At 42.6% G+C, this 16,843-nt stretch overlaps 1 protein-coding gene across 1 annotated transcript in view; it reads right to left on the minus strand.

Moving 5' to 3' along the window:
* Window positions 1-274: 274 nt before the first annotated feature.
* LOC144762406 (dual specificity protein phosphatase 14-like) overlaps window positions 275-16,843 on the minus strand; it is a 39,247-nt gene continuing 22,678 nt past the window's right edge. The window contains exon 2 of the mRNA XM_078647588.1: window positions 275-1,121. Coding sequence (XP_078503714.1) covers window positions 491-1,051 — 561 coding nt within the window. The 5' untranslated portion in view covers window positions 1,052-1,121 and the 3' untranslated portion in view covers window positions 275-490. The remainder of the gene's footprint in view (window positions 1,122-16,843) is intronic.

A 16,843-nucleotide genomic window follows, 5' to 3' on the forward strand; every position in this document is an offset into this window, starting at 1 on the left:
TTTAGGCTAAAAAAAACTGGACTAACTGAGAATGACCTCTGTCGTGTGGGATTAGTTACTAGCTGAGAAGGATTTCGCCTTTACTTTATTGTTCCCAGGAACGCATAACACACACATAGGGATATCAAAACAAACACAAATCAAAATTATGTATTACCACCCCAAGTCTTGAGACAATACGATGGAACTACACACACCACTCCTGCGGCATGAGGTGGTTACATTCTTTCCAACATTTTTTGCATGGGACACAAAATAACTTTTCTCATTCTCGTTCATGTGATAGGGAATTCTGCTTCAATAGTGGCTTCAAGAGGGGTTTATTCTTACTGGGCGAGCAGTGTGACTATTTCGATCTAGAAGGTCTGCAAACTGTGTAGGATGTCAGCGTGTGTGTTAGCATACAATATGCATCATTGTCTTTGTTCTTTATTTCTCTACTATTTACTGAATCTAAGGTTTACATGCTGTCATATTTTCCATCGGTCACTCACAGAACACCCACTGCAGAGTCAGCCAGCTTCACACTGTTTTTCCCAAAAAGCTGGCGTTCATATGCCATCAGCTGACGCCAGAAGCCAACGTTGGGGCAGATGGCTGGCCGTCGGGACCTCACCCAATGGTGGGCTTCCTTGAGGGTGACCCCTTCATATTTCATTAAGTATGCCATACATAGGGTGGCCGAACGGCTCACCCCGGCCATGCAGTGTACTAATGTACGACCATTGCGCCGTTCCACCATCCGGATGCGGTCCGCCACTCGGTCGAAGTAATCTGAGAGTTGAGCATGGGGAAGGTCAGCCACAGGTACGCGGAGGTAGTCCATACCAGACCAGCTCGGGCGCTGCACGTCGAGTGTGGCATTTATGACGCAAGTGATGCGCTTGGCATTGAGAAGCCCGCGGTGGCGGGCCACGCTAGCATTGCTGAGGTACAGAGAAGGCGTGATCTGGTCCACACTGGAGAGGAGTGATGTGGCGGCTGTTGGCTGGAGGCGCAATGAAGGTGGAATGTAGGAAGAAGTTCTTGGAAGAAGTGTTGATCGCCTCATGGAGAAGGTCAAAGTCAACTATGCAGTTCCAATATTAGTGGTGAAACTGTGCACGGGGCGTCCAGGAAACCTTGAAAAAGTAAATAGAAAAATAACCAATGGTTTTCAGTTATGTTTCTGTGCACAACGCGATCAAAGTTGTAACTGAAGCATAGACATACAAAGGGTAGGTCGAAAATAAGGAGCTACATGACAGGTGAATAAAGACAAACCCAATGGACTTTTGGGTCAATTCCCAGAGATAGAAGCAGCAATAGGAATTATAGAGCCACAAAATATGAAGTCAAACATGTAATAGGTCACCATAAACAAGAATGGACATTACACTGTGAAGAAAACCCAGACAAGGAGCTACAGAGCAAAAACAATTCTCTGTAGTGTATGCGGGTGTTCTTTTCACAGAAAGTATCCCTGGTGTCTACTTGTTTCTCCAAGGAAATTGCTGTGTTTGATCTGACATATGAGGGCCATGAAGGACATAGCTGAAAAAGAGGATGGTCCTTTTTAGGTCTGCCCTGACCGCTCAGATGGCATTATGTGATCATTTAAACAGGGCTTTAAGAAGCACTACTAAGAGGCTCTGCCCATGTGTTGGTAACCAGAAGTACATGTTTTGATTGGGCAGAAGTTGTGTGCTTCCACAGAAATGGACTTACTCTGAATACAGCTGTGATTCTTTTTCTTTATCCAGCTGCCTGAGCTTGAATTTTCGGGGCACACATGGCATCGTAATGCTATTAACCACTTAACCTCGGTGCAAATTCTGCCGCGATACGGCGGTTTAATTAAGTGGGCGGGGCTGCTTCGGTCAACGGACGTGCGCAGCACTACAAAGGTAGTGCTCGGGATGGCCGTTGGCCGACGGAAGCATCGAAGGGGTTAAACTGACTTAGATAACTAGCAAATTTACAGTGTTTGTTTTTATCTGGCAGCAGCACAGATAGGAGAAGGGCAGTCATTAACTTTAGACTTCAGAGTGCAGTTTTGTGTTTGAGAGCTCAGGGCTACACTACTCTTCATGTATTTTTAGGTCTGGCTGGACAGTGTAATTGTCGCCTGACCTTATGGGATCAACAAAAAAGAGCTTTCAGAGTCCTGCTGAGAGAAGGGCTGAAGCTCCACCATGTTGGTCCCCCTGACTACAACATTTTAGTGGGCTGAATTTGTGTGCTTCCACTAAAGAGATTGCTTGTATTACACTTTTTGGCTTGTGCCAAAGCTTATACCTTATAAACCAGGACTGAGTTGGTTATGGTGGCGAGCCAATGACTGCGTATTATCAAAAGTTATGATAAAGGCACTAGGACTTATATATTTATTGTGAAAAGCATATGTTAAAGTCAATAGGCTTTTAAGTGTGGATTGTTGTTTTATATTACAGATAGGTATTTTGTTACATGGACTCTCACAGATTAATCTAGTAAGCAATGGTTTTGGTGTTGTTTATCCTGTGTGACAAACCATGGATATAGAAGGCTTGTTAGGCCCTCTTAGGAGAGATATTGTTTTGCGTAGACAACTATAATTTGGTTTACATTTCTAATTTGATGCCTTTGTCTTTGGTTTACTTATGGACAAGTCTACGGTGTAGGCCTGAATTGGTTGTGGTACCAAGAAATATACCTGTTTGGTGAATTAGTAAATGTTATGTCTGATGCCGTAGGTCTGGTGTGCTTATTATGAAACATTGTGAAAGAAGCAGTTGATCAAGCATCTTTCTTAACCCATTCCGTGCTCACGACGGCCATTGGCAGACGCGAGCACTACCTCTCGGGTGCTGCGCACGACCAACGGCCGACGCAGCCCCGCCCACTGCGTAGAACGCTCGCACCGCGGTGGAATGTCCGCTGCGGTAAACGGGTTAATTGTGCAAAGCATATGTTAAACACAGTAAGCCTTTGACAGTTAGTTGTTATTCCATTGTGTTACAGGCTATAGACAGATATTTTGTTACATGTAATCCCACCGATAACGCAAGGGTTTTAGCACAGATCCCCTACTATGACAAAGCCTACAACTCTTCATTGTGTTGATTCTTCTTAGGCCCTGTTGAGAAGGATTGTATATTGTTTTGCAAGCTACATTTTTCTCCTTATTTGTCATTTTATAACTGTATGCATGATGGTTGGCTGTTTATGAGCACTTGAAATGGCCGGTATTCGGTAATGTGTAAAGCCAGTGGGAAAGTGTAGGCTTCATCGGATCATCGGGAAAAGTCATGACAGATTTCATAGGCTTGATCTGTTTATTATGAAATGCTATGGCAAAGCCAGTAGGCCTGGCCTACTTATTGTGAAAAGCTTGTGTTAAAGACAACAGGCTTTTTAAGATAATTTGTGTATACATTTGTACTTTTATGACTGTATGCTAGATAGTTACCCTGTGGAAAGCTTACGTTCAGGACAGTAGGCTTGAGTACGTTATGATTACAAGCCAATGATACATTTTCTATTCTTGATCTGTTTATAATGAAAAGTTACAATAAACACAGTAGACTTGACATATTGATTGTGAAAAGCATATGATAAAGACAATAGGTACTTAATGGTGTATTGTTTTTTCTCTGTATTAATGCCTACAGTTAGACATTGTCTTACATGAAATGTCACAGATTTCCTTTATAGGGAAGGTTTTCGGAGTTGGTTACCAGCTCTGACAAACTCTAAGGGAAGAAGATGTGCACTGTAATAATTCTTGCTGGTATCTCTTCTTAGCTGTCTGCCAGGATCTTGAATAAAAAAATCATGAAATAATACATACATCGGTATATAAAAACATAGGCCCATATGGATATACATAGGGCTTTGGGTCAGCTTTGTTCTGCCATTGGTCTTTTTGAGTGTCTTTTACACTCTGTTCCATCCATTATAATTAAGGCTCCCTGTTTTCCATTTTTACTGATTTTTAGAGATAAATACAGACCGAAAACCATTTATTTTCCTGTCTGTATTTATTTTTAAATGTGGATAAAAACCGAAATTGGGTTGTTTTTGAGTGATTCTAAATGATATCAGTCATGACTGCCAGGCCAATATCTGTGCAGATTGACAGGCAAGGGGATTACAAAAATAAAGGAAATTTAATAAAGAGCCTTAAACAGCAGATGATTTGCACAACCTTGATACTAAAATTTGTATGATTTCTTATTAGTGCATATTTTATCATCTGAGTGTGTATATATCATTGAAACTTGTCAGGCGTTCTGGCACGAGTGTACGTTAACCGGTTAAATAAATGCAGAAATATACACATTACAGCTTCATTTTTTCACAAAACCTTAAATAAATATGGATAAATACCGGTAAAATTAGCACAAAAAAAATATGGATGAATACAGATGGAAATGACTAAAATATAAATACCATAAAACCGGGAGCTCTAATTATAATGAACTACATAGGGTAGGGATTCAGTCTGCATCAGTCACTGGCTCTGTTCTCCTGTGAATAGCAGCTTTCTCTGATGATATGTGCATATCCACATGAAAATGAGTGTGCTTCAGTATCAGGGCTAGTTGGCCAATCATTTAGTTTAGAATCTTCTCCTTTTATAGTTACCCTTTTGTTTCTGTGCTTCTCTTCTTCTTATTAAATTTTTTTAATATGGGATACTATGGATTTGCAGGCAGTGCTAACGGGTCATTTGTTTTCCATTCATTTCGTTTCCAGTGTTCTGCACCCTACCTGGCCACTTCCTCTAAATAAGGAGACCAGAAAACGACCTTTACAACACGGTCAAAACACCGCAATACATTTACTTCGCTGTCATTACAACCCAAGTTGTTACAACCACTTGCGCTGGATGGCGCTCTAGATAGAATAGTGTGATTTACTATTACAACACCTTCCCTACTGTTACGTAGGCTGGAGTTGGAATAGTAAATCATACTATTCCTAAGTCCAGAGCCCACCAGCGCGAGTCGCTGTAATGACTTGCGTTGTAAAGACCGAAATGTAATGTCCCGTGATCTAAATGATCGCGTTGTATCGTCATACATCCAAGGAGACCATTATGGAAGACTTTTGTCCATCGCGTATTATTGTTTTACCATCCAACATGGCCAACATGTTGGTTCTAAATGCAGCGGCTATGCTTAAACTTTAAAACAACAATAGACTGTATGTGTTTACCATACCTTTGCAACACATATACCCACTGCTCTGTTAGTTTCGTTATTGTAAGCATAGGCTCACAATAACGAAATTACTTATATTCTTTTAATTTATCTTGCATATGTGAGATTGTGTGTATTTTATCGTGGCTGTGTCAGAGGGAGAATGCAAGAATGTCAGTGGATTATTGAGATGCATGAGTGTAAAGATGAGTGACAGAGTGCATGTATGATGACTTATTGAGCCTCAATGACCCAAAGGGCACTTTCATTCATAAGCAAGAACTACTGGCATTGCCAATACTTGTTTCAGTTACATCTCTCCTCAATTTTTATTTGGATGTTTTGAGTGGAGTCAGATATGCTTCCTTGGTCAAGGCCTTTAAGTGCATTTTAGCCTCTAAACAAGCCTAAACCTGTACTTTAGGAGGTTTTAGAAACCATGCTATCAAGGTATCCTGTCACGTGAACCAAGTTATATTAATAACAATATATTTAATTATGTTAATAATAATGGAGAGTATTATTCAGTGGAGGCTCCTCCGCTAAGGCGGAGGAGCGTCGCCCCACTGCTTTTCAGCAGTGTAAAAAAGGAAAAATAAAATGATAATAACATGATGTTATTATAATTTTATATGTCCCTGCTGAAGCAGTTTTGTGGGGCTGGGCCGCTCTGCTAAGAGAGGAGCACGGGGAGGAGTGGTGGGTATACTGTAAGTGCGCATGACAGTTTGACCGGCCATCTTGGGCCGGCCAAACAGTCATGCGCAATTTGCACTTATTGTCTGAGCAGCGAACCACGTTGCTCAGACCGATCACAACACTGCATTGCAGCGTTGTGACTGGCTTAGGGGAGCCTGTGTGCTTCCTGCTTCCGTTCCGGCCGGCAGAGAAGACGGAGGAGAGACACGATTAGGCAAGTGTATTTTGTTTTTCTTTCTCTCACCCCTCCCCCCGCAGGTATTACTTAGAAAAATAGAAAGCCTATGTCTTAGGATATTATATCTTAGGATAATATACAGTTGAAGACGTATATGGTAAAGGAATGATAACTAATGAAAGTGAAAATAACTGTGTTGGTTATCCACCCTGACCATCGTATACATATACATATCATATTTAACTGTATTATTTCATGATTAATAAAAACAAAGGTAAATATGTTCATTCTCAGTAGTCATCACTTCTTTACAATATGGGTCTTCAATGATAAAGTTCAATGCCACAAAGCAGCACATTTGGAGTTTTATAAATTGCCCTAAGTGAGTTGAACCATATAGATCAAGAAAATATCTGACCAGTCAAAAAAATTATGTTTGCGTAGCCGATAACACTTTCCAGTTCCCCAGAATGAATGAAAGATCTTACTTATGACTGATAATAAATTAGCAATGTTCATATTGCAACACGTAAGCACGCCCCATAAGGAGACAGTATTATACTGTGTTCGGTTGTAGAGCTGTGGAGTAGGACTTTTGGCTGATTGCAGAAGAACAGCTGGTCACAAGGGTGCAGTGTACCCAAAACACCGCAGACACAACAAGGAGTCCACTGCCCCCTGGCTGCCATTTTTCTTCTTCTTCCTAAGAGTCGTGCTGGAGTCTAACAATAGGATTAAACTCTTCATCCTAACCTCATTGGTTCCTGAGGTTTGTGGGAGTGCGTTAAGCCAGATTTTAAAATAACCTTTTGGGGGCATTTCATTCCCCCATTTGGACATGCTCAGACTGGAATATCTGCACTCTCTGGTAACCCCAAGACTTCTCTCCTTAAATTTGTTGTCTCCAGCTTCTTATGTTGAAAATTACCTCAGAGGTGGCTTTGTATAAAATTATTGGTACAATTTTAACATTAGATATCAGTCGCTGGAAAGTGAGAATAGCCTAAAAAAATATTTAAATTGTACAAGGCAATGGGTAGCTACAGCTTTATGTGCTCTACAGCCTGGACTTTAAAATAAATCAGCAAGACCTAAGAATACCCAAAATGTGTAAATGTCTCACTAGTTTGACATATAGTAAGTGATACACAATTTAACTTATTTGCATGTTGGTCAAGAGTAGGTCTGTCTATGCTGTTAATTGTGTGAAATGGTCTTGTAAATGGAGTTTGTTCAAGAAGAGTACGTTTTCCAAAAGAAATGTAATAATGTTGTGACGTAGTGGCTAGAGCTGCTGACTTTAGAACATGGGGATCCAGGCTTCGGCTCAACATCCTGTGATTGTGGACAAATCACTTAATCTCCTTGTGCCTTAGAAAATGTGTAATGTAGTCTGGTTCTGTTGTAAAGTGCACCTATGCCATTGGACCAGGTTCGAGCAAATTAAAAAAATGACAATTTACACCCCTTCTAAAAGTTGTGTCAAATATTCTCTACAGAGGTTCAAAACCATGTTACGAACCGCACTCCCTGCTTCGGCTTGACACGTCTGAATTGAAGGCTTTCTGAGCCTACTATTGGTTTTCTGGCTTGAATCAATGATTACTCGTCAAAATCCTTTAGAATATTAAACAACAAATGATGGTAAAGTCGTGCACGTTGGTGTCAATTTCGGTGAGTCAGGCCCAACTCTAGAGTGGCACTCATTAATATCTAGTGTGGGTGAATATTGAAAAGATTTGTGTTTACTGTTATATTTGTTTCTTTGCAGATAATTGCGATGTTGCTGTGATATTGGCACCTTGTATGAGTAACCTGTTCAGCTTTCACTGGTGTTCATTGATCTGTAGGTGTGAGCGGTGTGTTCCTGCTGACACACCTACACAATATGATTCGGCAGGGACAGAGGGCCAGTGAAATTCCAAATCAGTAGCCTCTCAGATAAGATACAAATGTAGTCCTTCGTGTTCTTTGTGATGGTGGGATGTAGCATTTATGTACATAACCATGCACACACCTTTTCCTATCAATCAACCATACCTCAGTAGACAACACACACGATTGATGTTGTTGGCAATGACTATTTGCACATGATTCTCATTATTTTCCATTTGAGGAAAACAATCCTACTGCGTCTCTCAAAAAGTGGTTTTTCAATATCACAGTGTCACTTTCATCCGTTTAACAGGCCTAGTAGGTGTCAAGAATGTGACATGCCCAACACCTTCCATCCATAATGTATTGAATTACTCCTTAACAAAGCAGAAACCTGACAGGGGAAAGATTAAACACCAGAAGACATGTGAAGGAATCAAGCAATACTCATCTAGTTAGCAACTTGACTCCAAGTGCCGTCCTACATCGAATCCCCAATTCATCAGAAAGAGAAAGAAGGAGTCAAACAACTGCAGGTGGACACCAACCGAGCACACTGCTTTATGACTGGCAGCCAGGGAATGACACCACCCCGGCAGGCCTACAGGAAGCGAACATTTACGTGACCCCCTGGACACAGTTCATGAGAGAGGGTCTACAGGTCCTTAACCTGTCAGCAGGTCATAACATCATATATCATGACGGGCATCTCCTGACTGCAAACACTGCTGGAATCCCAGGCACTACTACTCTCTGTGCGGGAATAAAGCTTTCTCCCAAATCACACCCGACACAGAAGAATGCATATCCTGGGTTTCACAAAAGAACGCCACATAAGCAATGTCCAGAGGGCTTCGCCCCTAGCTCCCCTTGTAGTCAATATCTCACTGGGCCCTCTATTGTGGCTAACCCATCATCTCTATATGCCTATTCCAGATGGACTCTGCTGAATCCTACAGATTTGTGCTGGCACCATAACAAATTCTTAGGTCAAAAGGAACAGACAGACGTGTAGGTTAGCCGATAGGGCATGTGTAAACAAGGACAGCATAGGTGTTTGCAACATTGGTGGTCCCGACACCTGGGAGACATAGACAGATGAGTAGGCAGAAAGACCCTTTGAGCATGGGAAGGCAGCGGGAGCACCCAGGAAGCCATTAGGAGACATGGCATACACAGGAAGACAGAGATATGGGAATATTTCAAAACAGTGCTTAATTTCTGACAGCAGTTGCCGGTGGGTACCACTTGCACTCATTTTTATCCACCAGGACTCCCAGGGACAACAGTCCTGGTAAACAAAATACAGAAATCTGAGCTCCATTGTCTCTACCCTGTTCCTTTTGTACCTGCCCTGCCCCGGGCATAGACCCACATCAGTGGCTGCAGGTTTTGGAGGCCCAGCATTCTGTCACCAGGTATACCTCTTGATGAAGTAAGTCCTCTCCCACACTTGAGATGGAATTTATGACCTCTCTGTGTGATTGTGTTTGGATGTCCCCGCAGCCACCAATGATTCTGGGCATTTTCGGTATGTATGAATGTGGTCGTAGGAGATTCCACTATTATGAGTGCTTGGGGTATTTGACGATGGTAATTTGTTAATGGGGTAACAATTCAGTGTTTCCTATTGAATTCACAGCGGAATCAAGTCTCACGCCATATACATTATCATGACTTCTTTTTGCTCTCTAATGGATGGATACATTTCAGATTATTTTTATACATATATATTTTTTCTCTTTGAGACCATGAATGACGGTAACATTATCTCAACTCAAAATAAAAGTAATACTTATTTATTTATTTTATTTATTTATTTAGCGTGAACTTGACCCAAAGGTATCAGAGTGCTTCACAGCACTTGCACATCTGCAACTGCATGAGTCATAATTGTAAGGATAGATACATAGTGACAGTATGAAAAACTAAATATACAGTAGACATCAAGATATACAGGTGATATAGTTGTGAGGAAGATATGGTAAGTTGGCAAGTCATCGAGTGCAACGTGTTCCATGTGGAGTAATCCATACTAATATTATAAAGAGAGAGCCCAAACCTTTGAGGCGGGTCATCTCAGGAACCACAGCACCAATCACCACACCCAATACAGCATTGGAAAGGGCAGTTGCAGCAGAAGGACATAGGCTATACAGATGCCCACCATATACACTTGAAAGGTAAAAGAACCTTACCAGCAAAGTAGTCCCGCGTGGGCGTGGGCGTGGGTGGGGCGCGGCATGACGACAAAAAAAAGTGTTCCTTAAACGTGTGCGTTGTGCTGGGGGCGTGTGCTGGGGGCGTGGCCAAGGCCAATGAGTGCGGCAATTGCGTGGGAGCAAGGGGCGTGGCAATTGCCGGGGCTTAGGCGGGGGCAGACGCGACTGATCGTGCCTGCGGGGACAATAACTGCACAGTATCCTGCGCGCTGTCAGCCACTCGAATCTCTGCATAAAGGACCGTGCCTGCGGGGACACTAACTGCAGCATCTCCTGCGCGCTGTCACACACTCAACTCTCTGCATAAACGAATTGACACCAGGCGCACAACATCAACCAGGGCTTGAGCCGGGCTCAAGCGGCAGATGACGCGACTAAGCGCGCCTGCTGGGACACTAACCTTTGAACTGACTGCACTTTCCCACACGCGCAGGGTCGCCAGCCCGCGCTGTCACCCACTCAACTCTCTGCATCAATGACTTTACACCACAATCACTACATCAAACAAAACTGGAGCCGGCCTCAAGCGGGGGATGACGCGATTCAGCGTGCTTGCGGGGACACGCAATTTACAACTGAATGCCACTTTCACACATGCTTACCTACGGAAGTGGAGTACATACACACTAGAGACATCTGCTAATACTTGTTACTCCGAGGTACTCACAGTATATGCACACACATGCCTAACTATTGTGACACTTAATGCTAAAAATGTTCTCTAGCGTAAGATTTTAAAATAAATTTCCCTTGCCTATTACACACATTCTATTTTAAACCCGGACAACGTCGGGACGGGCTGCTAGTATATATATATCAAGGGCGCCTGAGCCCGAAACGCGTCATCTGTTGACTGCTGCTGAAGGTTGAATAAAACATCTTGCCTGACAAAGAAGTGGTTCGCTTCTCCTTCTTCGCCGCCGAGGCTTTGGTGGAAGTGGATGGAGTTATTTGCTTGCGATATATATATATATATATATATATATATATATATATATATTTAAAAACATAATAACTGTATGTTCGATGATATTTGAGGTAGCTACGGGATATAAATATATATGGGACACTTTTGAGGTAGATACAGCCCTATGAGTGGTGATTTTGTAGATGGTGGTTCAGTCGGGTTTTGTGATCCTCATATCCACCATTCACCTCACTTATAGTGTTTGACTACAAAGGATACCCCCTCCAACCAGACCATGATGCTCTAGTTCCCAAAATTTAGGGTAAGCCGACATTCTGTGTGATTTAAGCATACGTCTGCCTAACACAAGTGCTCTGCCTGTGTTTGCAGTGAAGTGTCATTCAAGCAATGCCGCACATTTGTGTGCTTGTATATTGACCTTGCATGTAAGATTATCCCTTGAGCATCTTAACTCAAGGGAATGGAATGGAATTCTTTTTGTCAATTGCTCTATTTTAAGAATATCAACTATTTTGGTTCTTGAAGTAGGAAATTGCCTTTTGACAACTGTGCACTTTACACTTCCTCCAATTAGGGTAATAAGTAGAGACAGCGATCCTCTTTGCGCCGATGAATGCCCCTGACTGGTAACGACACATGAGAGGGCAGAAACATGTTGGGCTAGGGAAACATCCATTAGTGCGCGGACATTTGTTTGCGTACCATTACTACACATGCGTTAGTACGCATGCGATGTAACAACGCGTCGCCTTTACTAAGCATGCTGGTACATCACATGCGTTGTACAACGCATGCGTACGGGGCGGGCGCCGCTTTTGGTGGTCGTCACGGCGGCCATTTGCTCCCAGGGTCTGCTGCTTTTCCGAGTGCAGGCGAGGACGTAGGAAGCTCACGAAAGAGGATGCCGGAGAAAGCAGGAAGGGGGAGAAGATTTTAAATATTTCGTGACATTGTTATGATTGCGTTCAATGTCTATGAATTGGGAGCAGGATGATAATTTAGTATTCGTCTGCATTGATACATTGTAGACAATCTATCGACATCGAGGTATATGAACATGCCAATATGGCGCTCATACTTTTGGTTTGTTTTCCGCTCTCTCGTCCTCTTTCCATGTTTACCATGTGCACGTGCAAGAGAATATAAAAATGTCTGCCTCAGACGCGCATTTTACCATCGATAAAGGCAAAACGCCGAAACGCGTCTGGTCGCTGTGGGTTCTTAAAATAAAACTGTGAACCCGCTCCTGAGAGTGCTTTCTCTTTCTTTCTTGAAATCTGAGGCAAGGCTGAGCTTCAATTTACAGCGGGAGGCACCGCCCGCGAAAGCACCCGTCCCTTGAGTGCGTGAAGTAAGGTGCAAAAACGAGGGAGCTTCAATTTATGACTTCATGCACCGCCGCCCGGAGAACCGTAACAATGATTGAAATGTAATCAGCGGAACGGTGGGACGAAAGGAGCCGAAGTTTGGGAATCCAAATTTCCAGTGAACTCATTGGGAGAACTACGGAGTTACCATGTGTAATAACTCGGAGCGTTGTGAGGCGGCGCTGGAAGTCTTTAAAAAAAGACCAACTACGAGTGTGCCCAATACACAAAAAGACGATCGTATAGCAACCACGCTAGCAACTCGATTCTCAGCGCTGGAGAGACTGAACGAACGAGAGATTCGTAAATGGTGGGAGGGTACCTCCCTACAAAATTATGTGGAGGTCAATAGAGTACCAAGAGGCCTCCGCATATATACCATCCCAGCCTATGAGAATCCTGACCCCAAGCTGCTGGAGGAATGGGCGGAATTCATAGCCCACTCATGCAAGGGGATGCTACTAATTTTGATCAAATTTGCGTGGAGCGACCACGAACGTACGAAAAAGGATATTGACGATCTGGAGACGGAAATCGCTAAAGATGAAGACAAAGTAAGACAACAGGAACTAAGGGAAGAAATGATGAAACGCTTGAAAAAATATGAAGGCAAAATCAGAGCGAGGAAACAAGAAACATTTTGATTGGGACGAGCGTGATTACGCACAAGGGAGGATAATCACCTTCGCCAAAAGATTTGATGCCCCACGAAAAGCGCTGCGGGAAAAGGCTAAACAACATACAGAGATTCAAACCGAGACATCAGAGTCGGAAGTAACCACTCCGGAATTATCGGAGGAAGAGAATGTGGATGGCCGCGAGAATGTGACCAAAAGCTTTCCTTTTCAAGACGAGTTTCGAGTCATGCGGCAGTCTTTCCAGAAAATGAGGGGCAAACCACCAGACCAAAGAAGCGCAGGCCAACGAGGAGGGGCGGTCACTGGCGAAAAAGGCAGACAATCTCCACCGGTAACCCGGAGCAAGAAGAAGCTTCACAAACGCAGATAAACAGCGACGAACAGAATCAAGGTGAGAACCTCACTATTATTAATTTGACCCCGCGTTCATTAACCCCAGTTGAAGAGCAAGTTCTGAGGCTGGGATTTTCCTTTTGTCCTCAGAAAAACATAGAGTATACACAGACTCGTATTGACTTATTTAAGTTCGTAAGGAAGCTCAAACTTCATAAGTTCTTTAAAATGAAGCCTAGAAGAGATAAGACCTCTAAAGAAATAACTTTAGCAACAGATTTACTGGTGGGCCATGACCTAGAGGGTATGCAAGTACTCGAAGATCTGAGAAATGAAAACGTTTTGGAAATGGAACAAGATGTGTCTACAGGAATAGGGGGGGTGGAACAAGTAAGCGCCCCTACCATGTTTAAACCCACATCTACATTCCAACCACAGATGCCAACTGACATTATTGACACTTTCTCAGATGTGGTCACGAAGGAACTCATAAACTTGAGACATAAGAAACGGGGGAGACCCAAGAGACGCAATATGAACTACGAACAGATTCAGGTCCTGGATGGGTTGAAAAGGGACAACACGATTGTATATAAGCCCTCAGATAAGGGCGGCAACGTAGTGATTCAAACTTACGAGGCCTACAAGGTGGAAGCCCTGAGACAATTGTGAGACGAGCTGTCGTATGAAAAAACAAATAAAAATGTCTATCTAATGAGCATAAACAACTGTCATGCGTTACTTAAGAACTGGTATGAAAAAGACATGATTGTAACTGAAGAATATCTTTTTCTGAGGATTTTGAACCCAATTGTTCCATGTTTTTATCACCTACCCAAGGTGCATAAAAACATACTAGCACCACCAGGGAGGCCGATTGTCTCCTCACAGTCGAGTCTTTTAGAACATGTCTCCATGTATATTGACCATTTTCTTTCAGGCTTTGTCATGTCATTGAGGTCTTATGTGAAGGACACAAGGGACTTTGTTCAAACCATTGATGCTATGCAGTGGAGGGAGGGTGACGTAATGATTGTAATGGACATCACCAGTCTATACACGTGCATTGCGCACGCTGATGGAATTGAAGCAGTGAAGTACTTTTTGCTGAATAGATCAGTTAAATTTACCACACATAATGAAATGATCTTACAACTCTTAGAATTCAGTCTGCGTAACAACATCTTCCTGTACCAAGAGCAATACTATCGCCAGATATCGGGGACCGCGATGGGCACCTGCTTCGCCCCCAGCTATGCAAATTTATTTGTTGGCTGGTGGTAGGGGCAGGTGGCCTGGGGAGAGACCAACCACAACTGGACACAAAATATTGTTACCTGGCATCGTTACATTGACAACCTCTTTGTGATCTGGAGGGGGCCGGTAGAAACAGCCGTGGAGTACGTAAATAGACTGAATGACAATGTGGTAAATCTACACTTTACTACTGAAATGAGTACGTCCTCGGTACACTTTTTGGACTTAGAGGTATGTGTAACAGAGGGCGCAATTTATACGAAATTGTATCGTAAGCCACCAGCGGGCAATTCTATATTGCACGCGCAGAGTAGCCATCCCCCACGTCTGATAAGGAGTATTCCTTTTGGAGAACTCCTAAGGATCAAAAGAAATAACACTAGAGAGATCGATTACCAGAGACACGCCCAAGAATGCATCAAGAGATTTAGCGCACTGGGCTATGAGGAACGTACCCTACAAGATGCTTATGATAGGGTGAAAAAAATACCAAGAGGGCAACTTTTCAAGGGAAAAGACAAGAAAGTTGAGAGTGGAAAATTCAGAATGATAACTACATACTCTGAAGATGCAGGGGACCTAAGGGCAATCTTCAAGAAAAACTGGAGCCTGCTGAAATTAGACCCAGTAATAGGTCAGGACATTCCTTCACAACCTTTACTGACCTTTAGAAAGGCGAGGTCACTGAAAGATACGCTTACAAGCAGCTATCTAGGCAAGAAGCACCCCACCCAACTGTCTAAGAACCTGCAGGGGTTTTTCCCCTGCGGAAAATGTAAAGCATGCTCCAGTAGTAAAAAGGTTTCCTCATACAAAGTCCCAGGAATGGACAAACCGAAAAAGATCAAAGGATTCTTTACATGCAGTACTCCATACACGGTATACTGCCTGATTTGTCCGTGTGAATACGTTGGAAGTACCATCCATGAGACCAAAAAACGGGTCCTGGAGCATTGCAGGGCCATACAAAACTGTGACATGGCCTACCCGGTAGCCCGTCATTTTCAACAGAAACATAAGAACGACAGGGAACTGCTGAGATTCTTTGTATTGGACCAGGTCCCGGTACCCCCTAGAGGGGGGGATAGGCTAATGATGTTGCGGAGACTAGAATCCCGCTACATCATAGACTTACAAACTAAACACCCGGAAGGCCTTAATACCCATGAAGAATTGGCGGTACATTTGGGGAAATAAGTAATTGTTTACTGTAAGATAGAAGAAACTGGTCATGAAAATTTAGAACTAACTGTAACTAACTAGGAAAATGTATTTGTAAATATTTATATGTGTATATATGTGGGCACCTTTGTAAATAGTAACATTTGTTTGTGTAAGGCACGGCCCATCAAGGGCAAGATTTCAGGATAATAATGCTAAGAGGACAAAGTGGATAGAACAAGCCCATTCAGGGCGATATTTAAAATGTTTCGTGACATTGTTATGATTGCGTTCAATGTCTATGAATTGGGAGCAGGATGATAATTTAGTATTCGTCTGCATTGATACATTGTAGACAATCTATCGACATCGAAGTATATGAACATGCCAATATGGCGCTCATACTTTTGGTTTGTTTTCCGCTCTCTCGTCCTCTTTCCATGTTTACCATGTGCACGAGCAAGAGAATATAAAATAGTCTGCCTCAGACGCGCATTTTACCATCGATAAAGGCAAAACGCCGAAACGCGTCTGGTCGCTGTGGGTTCTTAAAATAAAACTGTGAACCCGCTCCTGAGAGTGCTTTCTCTTTCTTTCTTGAAATCTGAGGCAAGGCTGAGCTTCAATTTACAGCGGGAGGCACCGCCCGCGAAAGCACCCGTCCCTTGAGTGCGTGAAGTAAGGTGCAAAAACGAGGGAGCTTCAATATATATATATATGTGCAACTAACTATATATGGAATTTCAATGGTTTTGTGTGAGTAAAATAAGGTTTTGTAAATGCTAATTCTTAACTATATATGGTCTATAACCTATGGTTTTTTCAGTGAATATATATATATATATATATATATATATATATATATATATTCACTGAAAAAACCATAGGTTATAGACCATATATAGTTAAGAATTAGCATTTACAAAACCTTATTTTACTCACACAAAACCATTGAAATTCCATATATAGTTAGTTGCACTAACTATATATCGCGCACTTGCAATCCACTGCTGATGATGT

This window comes from Lissotriton helveticus, chromosome 6 (genome assembly GCF_964261635.1).
Source record: "Lissotriton helveticus chromosome 6, aLisHel1.1, whole genome shotgun sequence".
Lineage (NCBI taxonomy): Eukaryota > Metazoa > Chordata > Amphibia > Caudata > Salamandridae > Lissotriton > Lissotriton helveticus.